Source organism: Amphibalanus amphitrite, unplaced genomic scaffold (genome assembly GCF_019059575.1).
Source record: "Amphibalanus amphitrite isolate SeventyFive unplaced genomic scaffold, NRLGWU_Aamphi_draft 000369F_arrow, whole genome shotgun sequence".
NCBI lineage: Eukaryota > Metazoa > Arthropoda > Thecostraca > Balanomorpha > Balanidae > Amphibalanus > Amphibalanus amphitrite.
The window spans coordinates 448,487-470,586 of NW_024881863.1; the positions used below are offsets into that span (position 1 = coordinate 448,487).

Consider the following 22,100-nt stretch of genomic DNA (forward strand, 5'->3'; position numbering starts at 1 on the left):
ACATTTGACTTGAGAAACTTTGGAGAGCTATAAGCTGTTGCCACCTTCCTATACCTACCTATTGCACCGCCTTAAATTCGCCAATGTTTGCGCTATTTTGTGCCTATCAACGATTATTGGACTGAAAGGCTATATCTTCTTTTATTTGATTAGGACAAAATGAGTTGGTGATATATAACAATGGAATTATGTCAATGAAATACCTATTTATCATCACCGCCATGTTGGTAAAATTACCCATGAAAATTTTCAGAATGCCTAACGTTAGTTGATTTTCGCAACACTTCGTTTTCAAAAACAAAACATTAGACTTCAGACTTGTATTATTGGACAAACAAAATAAATGATAAATCAACATACTAAGGAATGCGAATGAAGCAGAAGTCGAGACCGGTCAGTTGTAGAACGGTTTTGACGGTCATTATTCCGGCCACGGATGTGACGATGGGATGGCGGCGGGCGAATACGTGGAGCGAGGCCAGCCACTGAGCAGCCAGGCCGGCAGGAGTTGAAGCCGTGGACGTGTACTGCTCCTGTGGCTGACCCTCGGTCGGCGCCGCCTGCCGACTGCCCCAGCTCAGCTGGGAGAAATGCCTCCGTTAGGAAAAAAGCAACAACAGGGAACGTCATGGCACGCACACGGGATCCACACACAATGAAACTCCGTCAGGATAATTATTTTTGCAATGGACCTGGCTTAAATGTCATTTAATTTCCCGTCAATTTAAGATTCTCATATTTAACCAACTCAGTCACTGCGTTCAAAATTTTGCAATGCGACGATCTGGTAACCGCCTGTCATTATTGTGGCTGAAAGGTCTTCCGCTTCCACATGCCTGCTTGACGCCCAAAGCTATATTATTTGGACTCAGGCATCGGTAAAATCCTTTTTGAAAGGATTGCATTCCCAATCCACATTCCTAGTGCCGAAGTGGATTGCATTCCTACCCGCAATCCCCTTTTTTCACTTGGATTGTGATCAAATCCGCAATCCTTTTTTGCAATCCTGTTGTATTATTATGTGCACTAGTGGATCTGGGGGAGGGAGGGGGGCATAGGGCCGTGCTTCCATCCCCAAATCACCCATTTCTAGTACCTAGTATTGCGAGTAATTCCTATCTAAGGCACAGGTATTTTATGGGAAATATTTTTGCCTTAAACACCCCCACATTTAAACTTCTACCCAACCACTGTTTTATATTTTTAAAACTCACCCTCAAATACGTAATTTTGCCCTTCCTATGTAGTTCATCAGCGTATATTATTTTGAGCGTTTAAATTAAAAGCGTTTAAATTATTTCAAGTTTCGATATAAAGCCCTTGATAGCAAAGTAGGTACATTAGGCCGATGAAGCCGATCTCATAATTTTCAATCGCAACAAACCATTTCAAAGCACTAATCAAACGCAATCCGGATTGGATTGCAAAAATTGGAAGTATGATGCAATCCAATCCGCAATCAAATCCTGTTTTTTGGAATGGATTTCAAATCCAGGTGCAATCCACCAAAAAGGAATGCAATCAGGATTTTGCAATCCTGCAATCACAATCCTACCGATGCCTGTTTGGACTGAAATATCTAACATCTAAGCGGGGCTAACCGACTCACCCAGCTCTTGGCAGCCGGCTTGATTGGAGCCAACACAGGTGCGTTTTCGTAGCTCGAGACGGCTCCACTCTCGGGGGCTGAAGCGACGGTGGGTCCCAGGTCTCCAGACAGGTCTTGCCGGGCTGCCTTTGATGCCTTGCTTCGCTTGCGAGGAGGCATTTTTCTTAAATCGAGTTAAATAACTGAAGTGTGAAGTGTTATATGAAAGAAATGTTATATGAATAAAGTGACTTACCAAAACGTAAAAGGTTAAAAAACAAAATGTTACAAGCCCTCCTAAAATTTTGTGTTTTGTAAATAACAATTATCTGTCCTTTGAAAAGAGCGTGCGTCTTTCTCGTGCCAAATGTAAATAAACGCTTTCACTTTACTGCATACATGACAATATCCAGATCCAGACGTTTTTGACACGTTAACTTCTGACGAGCAAAGCACATTGCTTTAGTGCAAATCAAAGGAAGCCTTAATATTGTTTCCGTATTTTTTTCTGTAGCAGTCAGCATCTAAGAAATGACAAACTGCACGCGTTTGTTGCGTTTTGGGATAGATAGCTTTCCTGTGCTCTTGTGCAAGGGTTGCTAGTGCTACGTTAGATTTGAGCTACATTTTGAAACAGTTTTACCATAGTGTAATAAATAACTTATTATTACACGATGGTTACACCTGAATAAAATAAAAAGCACGAAACATAGTTTATGTTTAAAACATAAACCTACATACCTGAACTCTGTGAACCAAGCATATAAGTACGCCACTTTAAACAATCAGCAGAAAATGATAGTAGAACTGTGTGTTGAACATACTGTACGTTTGAACGTTTCTTGTTGCAATGCCATATTTCCGCAGTCTGTTGACCTGACCTGAGGTCACCAAGCTTACAATATTAAATTCACTGTTTTGATGCTTACTTCGAAAGCTTTAGGAAATTATCATCGGAATCCCTGGCAGGGCGATGTAAAGACATTCCCTATTTACATCCATCATCCTCGATGTTTTAAATGCGTACCTATTTATTCCGAAGCCTCGAACGAGTCATGTGTTCATGTTTTACAGAAGCTGACACACTATCTTACACGTAGGTAATACAGCCGGTTTTGGGCTGTGCCGTTTCCCATAAATCCTCGTGAACTCGGGTTTAAAATTGGTTGTGAACGTTTATTAATTATCACTGCTATAAGTGAACTGTAATTTAGAATATTAGCAGAGTGCCATGGTCTCAGGAAGCATAGTGATCTATTGCATTATAAATCAATTTATAAACACCACGTAGACACCTGTATGACGATAAGGTTTTTATGCCAGGAATAGTTTGCTCGTGTTCAATAAAGGAAATTGGATGTTCAATTCCAGACGTTCTCAAGAAAGGTGCTTGACCGTCAAATGCTCGCGACATCGCGCGGCATCGGCCTAAATGCAGAAAAGCCTGTGACGCTTAAGTTCATTTTAGTGTCATAAAATTTCAAGTCAATATAAAAAAGCCTTTTGAAATCCAAATTTTAGTAAAGCTGCGTTTAAATTACCTATCTGAGGTTACTATAAACGGTATCTAAAGAACTAGGCAATCTTCAATATCCCGCGAGCGAACTCTGCAAAATGCCCTGTCGCGAAAAATGCCCGAGAGCTTCAAGCAGCGATTGTGTGCCACAATGCTCTACCGGGGCTTCACATTGCGATTCCGAGCCATCCTATTTCAGTATGGTGGTTGATGCAGCCTCCTCGATGCTTCAAGGCATCGGCCTTGTAGTAAGTACCTATTTATGTGTGCATAAGTGTTTATGATTTTTGTTGCTAGTTGACTTAGGCACATACCTATTTATATTTTTGATAACCTCGTTCTTTTATCTGAATAGGTGTTTAATTGTTGTATATGTATGTTTAAACAAATAATTTCGGAAGTTTTCGATTTATCGAGTCCAGGTGTTCATCGTTTTCACGGCGCACTTTCACCGTTCTCAGGCGGAGCGTTTCGTGTCGTGGTCGCCGCAGGAGCCGTGTCCCTCCGAGCCGCCCACCCCAGCCGTTCGCTCGTCGTCCTGTCCTCCTGCCGCTCTGCCGACCTGTCCTCCCGCCACTCTGCCGGCCTGCTCTCCGTCCCCCTGCGAGTCGCCTCGGCCATGCCCGCCGCCCAAGCCGCAGTCGTGCACCCTGTCAGAATCGCCGCAACGCAGGAAGCGCCGGCAGCGACGCTCCCGGCCCCACCCCGTCGCCAGGCCGCTCAAGAGCTGCTCCAAAGGGCAGTGATGACGTGGTTGGACAACGGTTCTGCGTCAACCAGCTGTGTGACGATGATCTATGGCTGTTTCAGGAATTTGCATGCCAAACTGGATTTTTTAATTTCGCCCTTATAGAGATGTGAGCGATTCAGGATAAATTTTCATAAATTAATTTGTAGATATCTAACGCCTCTTTATTTCGTGCACCCACACTTTCGACATATATTGGTTTCAAATCACAACGTGAAATATCCCACTGTGAATATACACTTTATAAACACCTGTCTTTATCTGGCTTCAGTTAGTCTTGAGTATCTTTCAGTTAACAGTCAATCAAAACCCAGAGCTTCGTCCATCTATTGACCAGGCCGAAGGTAACAAATACAGCAATACGAATGAGTAATAATGGACCAAACAAACCTAGGGCTTCTATCGCTGTACCTATGCTGACTATAGGGGGCCATTAGCAGTCACATTCAGAGGTAGGTAACTGTCACGAGCTGACTTGGAACTCTGCTTCAAACCCGATTTTTCCAATACTTGTAGAGGATAGCGCTTGTAGACGTAAAGCGCGTGCTTGAAACGTATTATTTCAAGTCAGCCATTTCAAAAGTTTAGTCACCAAATTAAATAAGTTGTCCGGCTTTTTGTATTTTGGCAATAAATTTTAAAGGCCATTTTTGAAATGTGAAATTTCAGCACTTAGCCAATGCAGTGACGTGTGCACCATCGCACAATTAAATTGATATCGGCATGTAAAAAATAAGTATTTGAGATATCGGCATGATTAAATTATCAGTTTTGCGCACCTGAACTTAACCCAGGAACGCCCAACTGGACATTTTTGTCCAACCGTGTCTCTCTGCAGTGCAGGGGACCCACAGCGTGCGACAGTGGAGCCATCTTTTAACAGCGGCCGGTACAAGTCGAGAAAGATCCAGCAAAACGTTTTAGAATGATTCCGAGCTTATCGGTCCAGTTTTGAGCGACACGTCGAGCAGCCAAGTCGCTCGCTGGATTTAGACCCCAAATCGCGATGACGTCACATGACGAAAGGTAAGATGTCATGGCGCTGGAGTATTAGCCAGGTAAATTAACAGTGTATTCATGTTTGGGAGACTTTGTCCCATGTTTTGATGCGCTAGCTTGTTCTCCCAGTTGCGTTGCATGATCATTAGAAAAGAAATTGCAAAATATGGACAAAATTGTCCACGTGGGCATTGCTGTGTACAAAATAGAGCTGGCTTGCACAAATGCTTATTTGGTATTATCTGTTACAGCACTTTCAATGGCTCCATTCCTGTTTCAGACACAAGACAAAGACACTGAATGATGTCCTTGACATGGTTGAAGAAGATGCCAGCGGAGATGAAGCGGACATCATCCTCATCCCTCCAGAAGGTGACGTATCTGACGGCTACTCCGGACCGGAGGACGAAGGCGAGGGCGACCCCGACCATCTTTCTGCCCCCATCCTGAAGTCTGAAGCTGAACTTCAGCGTCGCAGGAGTTCAAGGACTGAGACCACTCACCAGCCTACCGCGCGACGTCATCAAGCTCATCACACTGTGACGTGGATGAAGCCAGCGCCTTCATCGGGAAAGCCTACCAGGCTTTTCCCTGAGGCTAACTTCAGCCAGTTCTCGGGGATGAGTCCAAACGAACTGGTAACACTCTTCCTTGGTGAGGAGATCTTCGACCTCACTATCAAGGAGAGCAGCCTCTACGCTCTTCGAAACGGACGCCAAGATCCACAGCTGAGCAGGGAAGACATCGCCATCTTCATCGGCATCCTCGTCCTCACTAGCTACCTGACAGCAGTGAACACCAGGTTCTACTGGCAAGAGGCTGCGGACACTCACAATGAGCGCATATGTCAAGCCATGACGCGCAATCGCTTTGACACGATCAAGCGGAACCTCCACTTCTGCAGCGAGGAAGATCCTGCTGACCGCTACTGGAAGCTCCGTCCGCTCATCAAAATCCTGCAGGTCAAGTATATGGAGCATTTTGTTCCGCAGCAAGCTATCTCCCACGACGAGGCCATGATCGCCTACTTTGGGCGACACGGTCTGAAACAGGCGATCCGGAACAAACCGATCCGTTTCGGATTCAAGGCCTGGGCACAGAACACGCCAGACGGATATCTCCTGGCGTTCGACTTCTATCAAGGAAGGGGAGTCGCGGAGCACACTGACGACAACGTTCAGCTTGTTGGAAAGAGCGGCGCCACCGTGCTCGATCTGCTGGAGCACATGAAGCAGGAGTTCCGCGAGCTGCCCTTCCAGTTCTTCGTGGACAACTATTTCATGTCCATCCCCCTGATGCAGGAGATGACGAAGAGAGGATACGACGTGACAGGCACGATCCGGGAGAACCGCATCCCTGGCACGACTGGCCTCAGTGCGACGAAGGAGTTTAGGAAGAAGGAACGAGGCATGCACCAGGCTGTCACCAGTCGGGACGGGAACGTGATTCTCGTCAGGTGGCAAGACAATGCACCCGTCACTCTGGCCTCGACATGCTACGGCGATGTTCCCCCAGGCAAGGTGCGCCGTTACAGCCGTGTGCAGAAGCGACATGTGGAAGTTGACCGCCCTCATGTTGTCGGGAAGTACAACGAGATGATGGGCGGAACTGACAGGATGGATCAAAATGTCAACCACTGCAGGATCGCCGTCAAGGGCAAGAAGTGGTGGTGGCCGATCTTCACATGGCTTGTGGACACGGCAGTCCACAACGCCTGGCGTCTACTGCCGCGCTGGCGGCACGATGACTTATGTCCAGTTCCGTCGCGAGTACGCCTGCACCATCCTGCGACGATGGGCCAGGGGAAGCAAGCCCATGATGAACCGCAACCTTGCGGCTCCAGGATCCGAGGCCATCCGCTTCGACGGGATGGGACACATCATCATCAAGGCCCCGTCACGGGGGACCTGCCGGAATGAAGGCTGCACGGCGAAGGTGGGAACCAAGTGCGTGAAGTGTGCTGTGTTCCTGTGCGTCAACTGCTTCGCCGGCTTCCATGGCGTCGCCCAGTGAAAAGATGTTCAGGCTTCCACTGGTGGACGCCCGGCGATACCCCTGCCAAGCAGCGACAGTGCTGATGGCCCCAATTTGGGATTTGTCTCAGTTTGCTGCTTGATCTTAAATTCGTTGATTGATAATCTGGAGTGGCTGGATGTCACCGGTGTGTTGACAACATGAGCATGGAGAGCAAGTTGACAAGGAGAGCATGTTGACACTCTGGTTGATTTTTTAGAAATACACTTGCTTTTTAGCTGAATGGAGTTTTTTTACAGAAAACTTAAGTGGTCTGGTGTGGTTTGATCTAATCTTCCGCAAAGCACCATTTTTGTACATGGTAATGCCCATCTGGACATTTATGTCCAGTGCTATATGTCGAAAACTACAAAAGGTACAGTGATAATTTCTTCGGCTGTTTACAACACTAGTATAGGGGGGCAAACATGTGAATTTTCTTTGGAATCGGAAAACTTTTTTTCTCTGGGCACTGGGGGGTTAAATACATAACTCGGTGATTGCATTTTACTAAAGATTATATTGTACCTTCTACTACCAAAACGTTATCCTGAGAATAAGTGAGACATCTCATTTGATTTTTGACTTAAGTCAAGTTTTTCGTGCCGTTGAAAATGCCGTGTCGTCGAACCGTGGTGAGATGCACAAAGAAAACAATAAGTTGTCCGGTGCCTGCTCGAAGAAACTGTGAATCTTTCTTTGTCACTGCAATCCTTGGCGTGCAAAATGTGGTAAGTTAACTTTTTACGGTTAACATTTTAAGGGGAACCCTATAAGTCAACGGATGGTACTCAGACCATCCCTGATAATCCCGTCATCCAACCTTTTGCGTTGCATGCGGACCTAAGTCACCCGACGGAAATTGTTAAATGTTTCGGTTTGTTGTAACAGAAGAGGACATTTGGGTTATGTAGCCTGGGGAATATGCAGGCTGCATGCAGGTTTTATCTGGATTCACAAGCCGTTGTGGCGTTTCCAGATTCAGCGTATGATCAGCTGGTGTCCGCCCGAGTGTCCGGCCGAACCGGCTTCCTCCGCCGACTCAGACTGCGAGCCTGCAGAGGAGGTGCCCGGCTGCAACTGTCCGCCCAACCCGGCCAAATACCTGCGCCGCCTCTGGAAGATCCAGGAGAAGATCATGTGCGCTCCGGCCACCCGCGTGGTGGTAGCACTGCTCGCCTGCCGCGCACTCCTTCAGACGCTCGGCGTCAAGGTCTGCTTCATGAACTCAATGTGATTTGCTGCTCAAATCCCCACCACTCGTCATCTGTGCCGTATGATACTGATTGCTAAATTTGTGACGATTCCGACACATTTTTACGCTTTGACAGTTTTTTTTTTACTCATGATTAATCAAGTGCATTTTCGCCGCCACTTTGCAAATAATACACTAAATATTTGTTTTTCAACACGGTACGAGTCTCCTGCGCGATGGGCCCGATGCCTGTCGAGTTTCAACTCACTACGGTGGTTATAACTGTTTCATAACGAGTGATGAGCATTAAAAGTTCGTGACTGGGAGTTGAGACAGTCACAAGGAACACTGCTTTCATGACAAATATCAACGCTCAACCCCCTTTCCCACGGAAATTTCTATGTTATTGCATAGTGAATTCTTTCAATTTATTCGACTAATTTTAAGAGGTGTGAACCATCCAAACAGCACGAAAAAATTAATTGCGAAGTTTACGGTGTTGCAACAAGCAGTTTCAACCAACGCGATTAATCTGCCACCCATTTTATTGCCATGACCATAGACCTATCTATTGACTTTCTTACGACCTATTCATAACAGAAATACACAGTCGCTTATTACGTATTCTCACAGTGCAGGTTAAAAGTACCCACATTTAGGTATAAATGGGTGACTAGCGACAGCTTAGGTATATCTATTTCCATCTTAAGTGACTACCTAGAGAGATGAAATCTATATTACTATTTATACAGCAAACAGCAGAGCCTATTTTCAACGCCAAAAGACTTTGTTTAGCAAATAGCAGCAGTCAGCACCACAACGTCTGTAAGGCAGAAGACTGAACTTTATTTACATTACAGAACAGAGCGACTGTTTGTCTTGTTTCAACTGTCTGTTAAATAAAAAATAAAAAAACGATTCGGGTCGATGACACTATTCCGAACAGAGCGCCGTGAGCCGATCGGTCGCTGTCGGCGGTTGAGGCCCAGGCCCTGGAATAGCATTCCACTAGCTGCAGGTCCGGAATTTCCCATTTGAATATCCTTATTTACGAGTCGTCGTGCTGGTAGTTGCGACGAAACCAGCCGGGTATTCCCCTCACAAAGCCAGTGACCGAGCTGGACATTCTTCGGAGCGGTGTCATCTGAACCTCCTGCTGCAGATCCTCCAGACTAAAGCCTGCAGAGGGCACCAATACTAATCAGCTCATCACCAATACTAATAGGCACCGTGAAACGAGACAATGTCCGATGGTCGCAATGTTAACGCTTCTAACTACATGGGTGAGGCGATCGATCACACCTATACCAGGGTGATCTGGCCGCCGGTATCACCTATACCAAGGGTGATCTGACTGCCGCAGTGTCATCTACCCACGGTGTTCTGGCTGCCGGTATTACCTTGCCTATAAGGTAATAAGGTAAGGTAATAAGGTGTTCTGACCGCCGCCGGTCCCACGGTGTCGTGGCCGCCGGTGTCACCCACCTAAGGTAATCTGGCTGCCGCGCTGGTAGGTGGGCGTCATTGACACGCCATCGGCGAACGCGCCGTCATCGGGCAGGCTGAGGGCGGCCTCGGACTGGGCTAGGCTCTCCGTGTCCGAGCGGAACTCGGCACGGATCCGGTCCAGCGCTGTCCAAACACAAACACTGGGTAAAACACAAACACAGACACTGGTAAAACACAAAGACTACAAACACAAACACCGGGTCATTGCGGTGAATGGGTAAATTTGTGAGCGACAAATGTGCTTGAAATGGCCAATTGCGAACGTTAAGCATGGTGTTGCTTGGTATACTGAAAAGGATGAGTAGCCGATACTTCTTTGGCGACTGCATATCCGTAACCGAAGGTTTGTTGTCAATAGTTAAAACACTATTCTTTAGAATTGTGTTTTTCTATTGAAAAACAAATCTGAGTTCCCTGACAATTTGGCAAAAGCTGTATGTTGATCTGAGGACCACATGCCGTCGTCAGATGCACAGACCGCTGTTTGCGCTATTTTTATATTCATGAACGACTCTCAATTCAAGTCTTATCACAGATCCAATGCTGGTAGCTTGCATTCTCAGAGCCATACTCAGATAACTGACACCCAATGTCAGCCCCAGACCTATTGATGATGGTTGGTTTAGGGCCTTGGGCTGGGTGAATCCCATCCATCCTCTGATGCTATAAGGGTCGCCGCCGGCCCCACTCTCGGCTATTGGCTGTCGGCTGCGGCTCGGCTGTGTGTGCTCAGTGCCCACCACTCCATCACTGCCGGCCAGCGAGAATGAGTAATGAGTATGCTGGGGTGACTCTGTCCAAACACTGGCTATAGCTCTGTCCGGGAATCCCAGTGCTGCTTACACATTCACGTACGTGGCAACTGACCTCAGCGGTGTAAATGTCTTAGCATGCACATATAATCTGTATTAATATTTAATGCGACAATTGTATTGTATTGTATTACCTTCATGGACAATCCACGCGGGGCGTGGCGATTACAGTCCAGAGTCTGAGTCGGGCACAAACAAAAACATGCGGGGACAAGAAACACAGGCATACAGATTCAATCGCTTGACATTCGCTCTCTCTATATACAAACGGACGATTCAGACAGCACACCGCACACGGATGTCGCACCTCCTTCCCCTGACACGGGTCATCGTCGGGCGGTCGCCATCGCCGGACAGACTGCAGCCTTGGCCGCACGGGCGAATGGGGCGGGGCGCTGTTCGATGACACCGGGAGGCAGACTGTTTAGTAGCGCCGCGGCCCGGTAGCCGAATCGTCGCTTGCCAGTCTCGAGCCGCGAGCGTGGAAGGTGGAAAAGGTGGTCCTGCCGGGTGGACCTCTCTCGCGCGTCACTGTTATTCGTGAAGATGGCAGCTAGTGCTTCGGGCTCGCCGTTGCTTATTATTTTCTGCGCAGTTACCATGGTTTTAACATCGGCCATAGCTTTCGGAGGCATCCATCCGAGTGAATCGCGGAGGCCAGAGACGTGATCGAATTTCCGGCGGCCGAATATGACCCGTGCTGCAAAGTTTAGAATTTTTTGAAGTCGGTCGAAGTTTTTCTGGGAGCCATTTCCATATACAGTGAGGCAGTACTGGACGCGCGAGATGACGAGTGCAGTCACGATCGTTTTGAGGATACCGTCTGGGAGGCAGTGTCGTGCGTGGGAGAGGCCGATCAGTACGCCCATGCAGCGACGGCTCAGCTCGGCCACGTGTGCTTCCCAGGTGAGTGCGCCGTCGAATACAACACCCAGGTTTCCCACCTGCGCGCACGGCAGGAGCTCAGCGTCACGGAAAGAGATTTTGAAGCGAGGCAGGTTACGTAGGTTTTGTCGGCTACCGAATACCATCAGTTGAGTTTTAGAAGCGTTGACTTTCAGGGCGTGTGCGCAGAACCATGCGTTAAGTGACTCTAGCGATGTCTCCATGCGCGAGATGAGACTCCTGATGTCGTTGCGTGGGCCGCTCACCAATATCTGGGTGTCGTCTGCGTACTGATAAGCGGTGGCGTCTCCGGCAAATAGTGAGAGGTCGTTGGAGAATATAGTGAAGAGGAGGGGACCCAAAGCCGAACCCTGGAAAACTCCTACGGTGTTTGGGAGCGGTCGAGAGGTTATCTTACGGCCGGTTTTGTCTTTCAGGGATACACTCTGCGTGTGTCCCTGAAGATAAGCCGAAAACCAGGAGGTCTCAATACCGTAGATTTGGAGCTTTTTGACAAGGAGTTCATGGTCAATGACGTCAAAACATTTGCTAAGGTCTATGAGGCATAGCATTGAGATCTCACCCCTATCGGTGGCGGCAAGGATGCTATCTGTGACTGACAGCAGTGCAGTCTCAGTGGAGTGTCGGGGGCGGAATCCGTGTTGGGTAGACGAAAGAAGGTGGTTATGGGTGAGATAGTGATAGAGCTGCTGATGGATTACACGCTCGATGATTTTCATGATTACGGGAACTAGGGAGATCGGTCTGAAATTGCTGGGGTCAGATGGGTTGCCCGACTTGAAGATCGGTTGAACGATAGAGTGTTTCCAGGGGTCAGGAATGTCGGAACGGGTGATTGAGACGTTAATGATGTGTAAAATGATGTCGCCAATAGTTTGGAAGCATACTTTTAACATGCGGATGCATATACCGTCAGTGCCACGCGCGGCAGAGTTTCGCATGCTGAACACTGTGAGTCCGAGTTCCCCGAGAGTGATGGCCCTCGGCCTAAAGCTGCATGCGCCGACACGGGGTAGACGTACATTTAGATCAGTATCGTTGTTTTGGGTACTCAGTTCGGTGGCAATGCGGGGCCCGACAGAGACGAAGAAGGAGTTCAGATCGTCGGGAGATAGATCGGGCTGAATATTTGGACCATCTTTCTTTCCAGCGATCACTGATTTGATGCTTTGCCAGACTTTGTTTACCCCACGCTCGCTGATCTCGTTTTGGAGGACGTGACGGCGGTCTCGGCGTAAGGCGGCACGGACGGAGCGGTTAAGAGCCTTATACTCGGGAGACTCGCGGCCTAGCCGACGTAACGCGGAGCGACGCCTGGACATAATGTCGCGGGTGGCGGCAGATACAGGGGGCGCTGTAGGATTTCTTATCAGCACATTTTTGAGGGGGGCATGGTCGTCGAAGACAGGTAGAAAGTTGTCTAAAAAGACCTGCCACTTGTCAGCAACAGACGTCGAGTTATAAACTTCCTGCCAATCGACACTCAGCAGCTCTTGGTTGATAGAGTGAACGTCCACTTGGTTAAGTGATCTAGATTGGATGACAGTTGGTTTTAGGCGCTGCTTAGGCACGTCGACGGTCACGTGGATGAGTTTGTGTGGGCTGAAATGGCAATGGACTACGCTATAAGAACGCACAAATTTTCGGTTTTGTACAATACACACGTCCAAGAGAGAACCGGTAGTGAATGTTGATGTTGTCACGAGTTGATCCAGGGAGTAGTCAGAGAGGAACTCGCTGATGTGTTGACGGGCGGGAGAGCTAGCGCTCTTTAACAAGTCACAATTCAGATCGCCGCATATAACAAACGGGACGTTGGGGTGGTCGATAAGGACACGCTGAAGCTGGGTTTCCAAGTCTGTAAAATCCGCACGCAGTGCGGTCGCGGAATAACGCGGCGGTCGGTACACCGAGCAGACAATCAGATTGCGATTTTTTGGTAATTTCAACAATGCCCACTGCGATTCCAGAAGACTGTCCGGGCACTGCGAGCTTGGTGGCTTCAGTGCTACAGGCGTAAGGTCCGCTTTGGTGATGATGGCGACGCCACCAAAGCCTCGGCCGTCAGGTCGGTCCACCCGGCTGATGGAGTAGCCAGGGATGACCAGGAGGCGATTGGGTGTGCTCGGTCGTAGCCAAGTTTCGGACAGAAGCATGACGTCGAGATCTTGGCGGTTAAGTTCGTCCGACAGCTCCAGCAGTTTGGGCTTGAGGCTCTGGACATTGAGGGCTCCGATTTGCAGTCCGGTGCCGGGGCGATGAGCGGTGGGCGCGGTCGCGGTGCGGCCGCCGCCCCGCCCCCTCCGTCCACGCGCGCCGCGGCGCTGCGGCCGCCGGCCGCCGCCTCGGGCCGACCTAGGGGCGCCGGTAGCTGGTGCGGCGGGTTGACCGGCTGGAGCGGGTGCGGAGGCGAGGGCGGTGGGGAGCTGGGCGTGAGGCTCGGGCGATCCGCCGGTGGGCGGCGGTTGTGGACGGCGTCCGTCGCTGCGGGCCGGCTTGTGGCGCGTGGAGCCTCTGATGGGCGGGGCCTGGGCTGCCGGCTGCGCGCCGTGGGACGCGGGCAGCGCGAGCGGCCGCTCCCCACCCCCGCGGGCCGGCGGGGCTCTCAGCTGGAGGGGAGGGTGAGGCGACACGGCCGCCAGCTGGCGCCCGTGGGGCTCGGCGCGCGGCGCGGGACTGCGGGCCGTCGTCCCCGAGGCTCGGGAAGATTTGAAAACCGGCAGCCGTTGGGTGGCTAGAGCTGGGGCCGGGTCACAAGTAGAGTTAGATGAATTCCGAGAAAAATTGCGTGGGAAAGCAGGTTTTCTTACGGTGAGGTGGTGCCTGAGACGGTGATCGGCAACTCGAAGCGTGGACCTGGGTGGCGGCGCTGGTGCCGGGCAGGCCACGACGGTCAGTACCCGCACTACGGCGAGCAGAACCAGGAGCCGGGCGATATCACGGTGCATGTTGAGGCGAAAGGGGTATTGGCCACGATGAGATCTTGAAGAGGTTGCAAACGACGTATCCATGTAGAAACTGTTCAAGTAGCACAAAACCACACTCACACTCACACTAACACACGGAGTAGGCAGAAGGGGGTAACGGGGAGGAGTGAGCAGCGCTCGCGTCCGCTCGCGGCGGCGCGCTCAAACAATGTGACCATGAGCTGTGCGACGCAGTAGCTGTGTCGCTGAACCCGATCGACACCTGCGGAACTTTGGCACTGCTGAGAGGTGACATTGGCCACGCGGGGCCACGGCCGTTCGCCTGAACGATTGGCATGCATGGTTTGAAAAGTTATCGGGAAAGAGGCCCTCGCGGCTGGCGGGTAGTGCGAGAATACATTTGGTTTGATAAAATTACAATGTTTCGCATGCACGCCATGACACAAATTATTTTGCAGCGGATATTTTATGACTTTTTATTGTTTGATTTTATGATTGGCGTAATTATCGATAAGTAGGACTGTAAAGGCCTCGCTACACTATGCGTTTTCTGCGTGCGTTTTTTGCGTGTTTGCAGGTTTTGCGTAAAATCGTTTTAGAAAAATAAACGATATTACGTTTTCGTGATGTTTTTTATATGTAACTGTAGTTAATATAAGAGTTATATTAACTTCTGCATATAACTACATAATGTAAAAATTATATTATTTTTTACTTTTTTCTAGAACGATATTAGGCAAAAAACGCAAACCCACAAAAAACGCACGCAGAAAACGCATAGTGTAGCCAGGCCTTAAGAGAAGAATGGTTAATGTCCTACGTTAATAACTAGCAGTGTTCATTCTTTGCAAGCTTTTTGTCTTATGATGGAAAATATCATGAAATTGGAAAACTTGTAAGGTGCTCAGTGCTTACCTTTCTTTAGGTCCATTTCATCCATCTCAATATTTTGAATGATCTTCAGCTTTTGCCGGAACTTCTTGGCGAGCATCTTTCTTCTGTAGTCTGCCTCTATTTCCATTTTTGTTCTCGGGATGCGAATACGGAAGCAGCAGCAAAAGAAGGTGACTGAAGCAGGCGTAAGTATACTCAGTACTCGTTCTGCCACTATCAGATGCGATACGGTGATGTAATGAAGATTTAAGGGCACAAGTATTTCAAGGGAACTAATGCATTCCAATGCATGCTGCTTTGTCGTATTTACTTATATGACAAGATAAATTGTGTACTGTGTAACTGTTAATGTTGGGTTTATTCACTTGAAATTTCGGTGGAATTCACTCCTACGCTTGCGGATAAAAAGTGCCGTCTAAGCCGATCCCCGGCAGTATGTCAGGCAGTATGCCTCACCGATGGCCTGAATGCCGGCGGCCGTGAGAAAGATGACGTGCCACCGGCGGAACCCGCCCACGATCCTCTGCTCGAGCCAGTCGACATCGTCGTCCAGCTCAGACGCCATGATGTCGGTGCAGTTCTGAAAGCAAGCGCCGCGCCGGGCGGCTCAGAAAGGCACAGATACCGGGGCTGGAGTTTGGAGGCATGGAGTGCAGAGTTTCGTAGAGCGCTACGAGGAAAGATCACTCCAATTTCCAATTAAGCTGTTGTTCGGAGTCCGTATGAAATATTATCAAGTGAATTAGAAGCCTGGCCATTTAATAATAAACCGATGTCTCAAATGAGAAAACTTGGTGAAAATTGCCACTGCTCCCGCCGAGTCGGTACAGGGCACAGCAATGTCACTGACCTGACCAAGCAGAGGGTCGCACTGCATTATAGCTGTATCCATGTCGGCTGTCCGTCCCGTGGAAGCACAGCTCGGGATGACGTATGTGCTCTTCGGAGCTCAACTTGCCTGTTGTGCTGTTACTGACACCCTGACACTGCCGTGCCGACACCGCTGTCCTGACGCCGTTTCCTCACACTGCTTTCCTGAAACTGCCCTCCTTTTAACTTCGGCCACGCACCGTTACCGCTATGACTGCACCGTCACCAAAATCCTTCTTGCCGTCTTCTTAGCAGTAGCATGGTAGCAGTGAGTGCTGACTTTCAGACCTTCTTAACGCTTCTCCACCTCTCTCGTTCACCGCTCTTCTGCGTCCTCAGCCGTCTTCTTTTCCCCACTGACCTATCGCCCCCACCGGTTACCTCGACTGGTGAACCACACACCGGTCCGCGCGGGGGTAGCGAGCCGCCAGGTGTGACTCGGCACCCTCGCAGCGCGGCGGGCCGCGACCACACCCTCTCATCTGCTAATGGGACGCCGCACCCGGTCGATGGCAGCCCGGTGAGCCTCCGTCACGACAGCGCGCTGAAAGCCGGCCAGTTCGGTGACTGATGGACGGTATGAGCCGACCCGGATGTCCGCACGGCGGTCGGGCTGCCTGACAACGCACGCGGGGCCAGCGCCGAGAGCTGTACGGTCAGACATGGTATAATTACATACATTGCACACAGGTTAACGGAGATTAACAGTAGGCATAATGTAAGTACATACATATCACACAGCACCCTGCACTGCGGACTTTGTCTTATGTAGGACTGATACTCTTTCAATTCAATTCAAGTTCGTTTCATCAAGAGCATGCATCGGCAATCTTCTTGAGGTGTGTACTTACGTTACACCGGATAAAACTGCCATCTCTTGAACAGCTACAACATAAAATGAGCGACCATTACTTGTAGTAACGTTTGCGAAATATGACTGTACAATGAATGCGATATGAATTTAGTTGCGACAGCTGAATATGTTGTTATGCGTCACATATGTACATGCATAGTACAAAATGCACTCTTCATTGCCCTGTGCCAACAAGCAAAGGCTAGATTCAAAGTTTTGCCGATGCTAGCCGCGGGCTGGACGCCCGACGGTGCATGGTCTCCATGGACCAGACTAGGCTGCCGACCCTGGGGCCGAGAGTTGAGCTGCCAGGTGCCGGTTGGTGGGCAGAGGTCACTGACTCTGACGGACCGGACCTTCAGTATATAAGGACTCAAAATCAGTGAACTGGGCAGGCCGGTGAAGAGTGCTTGGGAGAACAGGCTAGAGAGAGGCCAATCATCATGGCAGTCGTCAAGATACGCTCTACAAGGACCGCTACGATGGTGAGTGAGTAGACTCACGAATTAATTAATTTCAAAGGGCTTGGTCAAAACTTATAATCGTTAAACTAAACTATATGAGACTGCGATTAGCGTATCTATCGCATAATCGGATCCTGTTACGAGGATTTATCGGGATCCGTTCTCTTTAAACGATAATTGAGTTTGGACACTGCTTGCCTCTCGAGTTCTCGAGTCCCGACTTGTTATGTTTTTTTCTTTAAAGCGCCGTGAGTTCATTTAAAGGGATCGGATTCCCATGGAACCTCGTAGCGGGATCCACTTCACGAAACACAAGGAGTAAACAATGCATATTTTACGTGGCTGCAATGTGCTTCACTACCATCCTTGCGAAGTGCTTTTGGTCGCGAACTATGCTCGAAAAAACATAGCTGCACAGTGCACAGATTGTGCCCGAGAGTCGGTGCCTACGATTCAGGGTTGTATACGACTCAATCAATAGCTCAATCAATTCAATCACGACAAATTTGGGAAACCAATCAGGCAATCAAATCAATCAAGTCAGAGCAGTTTTCGGGAATTGATTCAATCGACTCAAACGCGACAATGAAAGGAATCAATCAACTCAATCAAACGACTCAAACCAAGACATACATTAGGTTTTTTGCCCCACCAACTTGGAAAAGTGTCCATAGCAGTCTGGTGTGCCTACCTACCTACCTACCTACCTACCTACAGAAGAAACATAAAAATATTGTCATTTAAAATTATAAATTGCCATGCCATTCAAAGTTTCTATGTAATAAGGAAGGATACCTAGTGATGGACAGGTGGATCATGATATTGAGGTTCAATGGGTAGAATTGGAGCAGAAGTTTCATTTAATGGGTGCAAAATAACCCAGTAGTTTACTCGCCCCTTCACCCAAATCACCACCTTTCACCTAAAAGCTGTCAATTTAATTTTGGCCATATTCCAACTCCATTTACACTAAATACCAGAAAACGTTTTGCCAATATGTAAGTATGCTAAGTTTTTATACGTCCTTATTCTACGTCTTTTGATTTTTTGGTAAGATGACGTCATTGATTATCATGTAGTATGGTAGATCATCATAAAATAAATCGGTTGTACAACACCAATTTCGTTTTAATTATTATTTCATTTGAAATAAAACCACTTAATAATATTCGGTAAAATATTTTAAGGAAAATGAAATCTATTAAATATGTTATGCTTAGGATCTCAGGAGAAAAGGATCAACAAACGTTCTGCTGCAAATTAAACAATGCAGCAAATTAGCTATTAAGGTACGTAAACGTAATTAGCGAGACGAAAACGGCGCTTTTGTTTCAGTTATTTTTGTAGGGGTTTCAGATATTTATAGAGTTCAGTGGGTTGTTTCTGAGGAGGTGTGGAGGTGTGAATTATTAATTAATCACACTTTATTAGTATATAGGGCCTTGCACTTTATCATTTGGATTAAAAAAAAACGTTTCCTGCTGAGTGCAGAAAGGTAGGTAGGTGCATCGCCAGGTTCTATCACCAGGATTGGAGCAGTTATTGCAGTTGAAAGTCAAAGTTGGCTGTTCATGTTTAGGCCCTGTTCTTTATTTGGCCATCTACCCCATTTTGCAGTTGTGATGACAAGCAGTTTTCAGTGTAGTTTTGTGCTCTTTGATGTCATCAATTGGTGTCATTATTTTTCGTCAACTAAAACTTATTTGAACTTTCCATTCAATCGACTCAATCATACGAGTCACTCTAATTTTCGGGAATCAAATCAGTCAACCAGTCGCTAAAGTCAAACGAGTCAGTCAACCAGTCATCTCGAAAAGTCAATCGACTCAATCCAATCAACTCAAAATACGCGTTGAAACAAATCAATCAATCCAATCGACTTGATTGGTATACAACCCTGCTACGATTAGGCCCGAAAGTTATGCTTGCCTCCCCTTTTCTATGAATAACATTAAAGTTATCAACATGTTCGCCAACAAACATTTGGGAAGCACTGCAAAAACGATGCAGTGTATGCATGTACATTGTATGTACACGTACAGCCCTCAGCAGACTGCGTGGTTACGGAGCGAGCGAAGCGAGCGTAGTCTTTCCTTAGATTAACGGAAATTTCTGAGTATGAGCGGCCGGCCGGCCGGCCGGCCGGCCGTGGTCACGCTTTTGCGAGGCTTATATCTCAGCAACCACTTGACCGATTTACACGCGGTAATTTTTGTAGGGTAGCTTCATTCCTTCTACCAAGTATTGGACTATTCCCGATGCATGTGGGTTACCCCTTATGCACGTGCCACGTACAAAACGAAGAGGTGTCACTTTTGTAATTGTTGCAATATCTCGGTAACTACTTGGCCGATTGCGCTGAAAGTTGGCATGCAGGTAGGCACCCACTAGGCAATGCATATCCATGTGCCAGAGTTGGGGTGCTGCTGCACGTGCGCACGTGCAGGGGTCGATTCCAGAGCTCGAGAACGGCTGGACCGATGGCGCTCAAATTTGGTACATGGCTAGGGACCGGTTAGTAGGGTGCAGTGCAAAAGTCAGTTGGGACCCATTTTGCACGTGCGCACGTGCAGGGTGCCGCTTCCAGATCTCGAGAACGGCTGGGCCGATTGTGCTCAAATTTGGCACATCGCTAGAGACCGGTTAGTAGGGTGCCGTGCACAAGTCAGCTGGAGGTACCCCCTCGAAATTTCGCACGTGCAGGGCTCACCCTCTCGCTCGCTCCGTTAGTCGCCCCAAAATGCGTTATACTGGTAGGTATTCTTTTTTTCGACAAAACCGATAATAGCTCAAAGGCGGAACTCATTGCACATAGATGCGCCATGCTCCACTCCTTCGATTAGGTCTATCACTAAACAAACTATACGCCTTGTGTGGCAACAAAATGCAAAAGTTTGTTTTGGGGGCAAATATAAATTTTTGGGTTTTGTTGCCGAACTAGATGGAAAATGAATACGGTGATGATGCCAACCTAAGGTATGGAGTCTCACGCGTCTTGCTGTTACGATTTCCGAGTGACCGATAGCATGGTATTCGCGTTATTCTCGTTTTTGTCGAAAAAAGAATACCTACCTACCACGCAGTTTGCAAGAGGGCTGTACATTGCAAGTACAACTGCAGTCGGTTTGTTTACTTTAAATAATATTACATCGGAAACAAAGATGTTTCCGTTGTGATTAAATCCTGCTTTATACCAGAGACAAACATCGGTGTGCTGTTTCAATAATAACTTTAAATCCAGTGAGATAATTTCAGCTTTAACGTGCATAATGTGTAGGAGTGAGAAATTGTGTGTACATTTCCGCAGTCACCTGATAGTGCAAACGGATGGTATAGATGGTATAGAGTTTCATTATTCCAACTAAATATCTTAACATGTTTCGGGCCTGCTTCCCATCGATTATATTGGAACTAAAGCGCTTCGTATACGTATTCATTAAAACTATATATTTATTTATAGCCAGTTAATTTGATGTGTACCTGTCGCCTGCGGCGTTCACGTGCAATCTAACATTGTCAAATCACGTTTTGTCCTCAGACGTGTCTGCTACTGTTGGTGATACTGCTAACTCTCGGTCCGAGCGGTGAGGCGGTGGCGCCACGGCCTGCTGAGCTGTCCGGTCTACCGCGCCCATTCAATGCGAATCCTGGGGTGCTAGACCTTACAAGCATACGACCTCCTACACAGATACGACCTTCTACACCGAAACCCACGTTACTCGTGAATGTGATACCCCCCAGATGTGCGCGTGGATTCGAGCGCTGTGGTATATACCCCAACGTGCTCTGCTGTCGGTGTTGGTGACATACCAGGGAAATAAGCTAAAAGTAGAGCGCTCTATTTATTGCTCCTGCCCCATGTTGAAGGGATACCCCTAAAAGCGTGATCTTTAATCGGCCCTTACGCAGCAAGGCAGTACTTCTCAGACCGGTGGATGGTATCAATAGAAAGAGAATGCGTCAAATATTAACATGAACTAATTAAAATAAAATTAAAATGTTTATTAAGCGAGGAAATTAGTCCCAAACATAAGCTAAATATTGCTCCTACCTCGGCGACCGCGCTCCCCGCAGTCAGCTGAGAAGCTAAAATAAGAGCCACCGTCCTCCTCCATAAGTCAATTTTAGAGCGGCCGAGTGGGCCGATGCGGGGCCACCACACTGAGCTAAGACGTGGCAAGCAATTGCAAACCGCCATAGAAATCAATATCTTAATACGTACAATAAGGGATGATTACTCTGAAGCTGGTGTGAAAGCATGAGTAGATTGCAAGAAACGAAATGCATAGATTGGTTGAATCATGTACAATAGGCACAGCTCAATAAATGAAACCATTTCTATGATGTTGGCGTTTGATATAACCCTTCCTCTCCTCACCGAAGTGCATTGGCAGTTGCCTGCATAGTTTTTGAGCACGAGTGTAGTTCGCCATCGGACCGCAATGCATGTTGCTAGGCTGCTGCAATGACAACGAACATAAGAATACTACCTTCATTTGTAGACGTTTGTTTTAAGGCGGTCTTTGACGTACAAGGGGGCATACCTGTCGACAACTTGAGTTTCTACGAATTTCAAAGCTCCCAGAATTTCCATTCCTTATGCACTGTTGTAGGTACAGCTATGTTCACAAGTTTTCGTTTCCTCCTGTCTAAAAAGGATGATAGGTACCTATTTGTCGAAATTTCGTGTGCCGCTGATAGTAGGGGGTGTTTAACCCTCGCCGGCACAGGCCATTTTGCGTCCTTCGACGGCACAAGGGGGGGGGGGGTTGGTACGACCCCCCCTCGCGTTTGGCCCCTGATCGA

General features: G+C 48.0%; 2 protein-coding genes and 3 long non-coding RNA genes across 7 annotated transcripts; 3 read left to right on the forward strand and 2 right to left on the reverse strand.

The window, feature by feature from the left end:
• Positions 1-305: 305 nt before the first annotated feature.
• On the reverse strand, positions 306-1,928 carry LOC122389735. The gene is made up of 2 exons (XR_006258014.1): positions 1,610-1,928; positions 306-581 (listed from the first exon to the last, which is right to left on the reverse strand). It is a non-coding gene; the product is annotated as an uncharacterized LOC122389735 (long non-coding RNA).
• Positions 1,929-2,752: 824 nt separating this feature from the next.
• LOC122389738 lies at positions 2,753-4,104 on the forward strand. Its single transcript, XR_006258017.1, has 2 exons — positions 2,753-3,352; positions 3,566-4,104. It is a non-coding gene; the product is annotated as an uncharacterized LOC122389738 (long non-coding RNA).
• Positions 4,105-5,165: 1,061 nt separating this feature from the next.
• On the forward strand, positions 5,166-6,864 carry LOC122389743 (piggyBac transposable element-derived protein 3-like). Its single transcript, XM_043382067.1, has 2 exons — positions 5,166-6,371; positions 6,610-6,864. The coding sequence occupies exons 1-2, from the start codon at positions 5,166-5,168 to the stop codon at positions 6,862-6,864; spliced, it is 1,461 nt and encodes a 486-aa protein (XP_043238002.1).
• Positions 6,865-7,349: 485 nt separating this feature from the next.
• On the forward strand, positions 7,350-8,273 carry LOC122389737. Its single transcript, XR_006258016.1, has 2 exons — positions 7,350-7,595; positions 7,844-8,273. It is a non-coding gene; the product is annotated as an uncharacterized LOC122389737 (long non-coding RNA).
• A 313-nt stretch (positions 8,274-8,586) lies between these two features.
• Positions 8,587-18,241, reverse strand: LOC122389736. Of its 3 annotated transcripts, none has more exons than XR_006258015.1 (6): positions 15,958-17,834; positions 15,564-15,687; positions 15,129-15,281; positions 10,173-10,318; positions 9,545-9,691; positions 8,587-9,238 (listed from the first exon to the last, which is right to left on the reverse strand). XR_006258015.1 is itself a non-coding variant. In XM_043382060.1 (6 exons), the coding sequence occupies exons 2-6, from the start codon at positions 15,997-15,999 to the stop codon at positions 9,108-9,110; spliced, it is 597 nt and encodes a 198-aa protein (XP_043237995.1). In that variant the 5' UTR covers positions 16,000-16,594; positions 18,217-18,241; the 3' UTR covers positions 8,587-9,107. The 3 variants fall into 3 exon arrangements, 2 of the variants coding, with proteins under 2 accessions (XP_043237995.1, XP_043237994.1); XM_043382060.1 differs by lacking the exon at positions 10,173-10,318 and adding an exon at positions 18,217-18,241 and having other exon boundaries at positions 15,958-16,594; XM_043382059.1 differs by lacking the exon at positions 10,173-10,318 and having other exon boundaries at positions 15,958-16,594; positions 16,829-17,834.
• Between the last annotated feature and the right edge of the window lie 3,859 nt (positions 18,242-22,100).

What these genes read in the sequence shown, in the direction of transcription:
- LOC122389743 (XM_043382067.1), top strand. Translation starts at nt 5,166, where the DNA reads ATGGTTGAAGAAGATGCCAGCGGAGATGAAGCGGACATCATCCTCATC. An exon ending in GCGATGTTCCCCCAGGCAAG is followed by an intron (nt 6,372 to 6,609) that starts GTGCGCCGTTAC and finishes ACTTATGTCCAG; the next exon opens with TTCCGTCGCGAGTACGCCTG.
- LOC122389736 (XM_043382060.1), bottom strand. Translation starts at nt 15,999, where the DNA reads ATGGATACAGCTATAATGCAGTGCGACCCTCTGCTTGGTCAG. An exon ending in CGCCGGCATTCAGGCCATCG is followed by an intron (nt 15,282 to 15,563) that starts GTGAGGCATACT and finishes CGCCTGCTTCAG; the next exon opens with TCACCTTCTTTTGCTGCTGC. An exon ending in TGAAATGGACCTAAAGAAAG is followed by an intron (nt 9,692 to 15,128) that starts GTAAGCACTGAG and finishes GTGTTTGGACAG; the next exon opens with CGCTGGACCGGATCCGTGCC.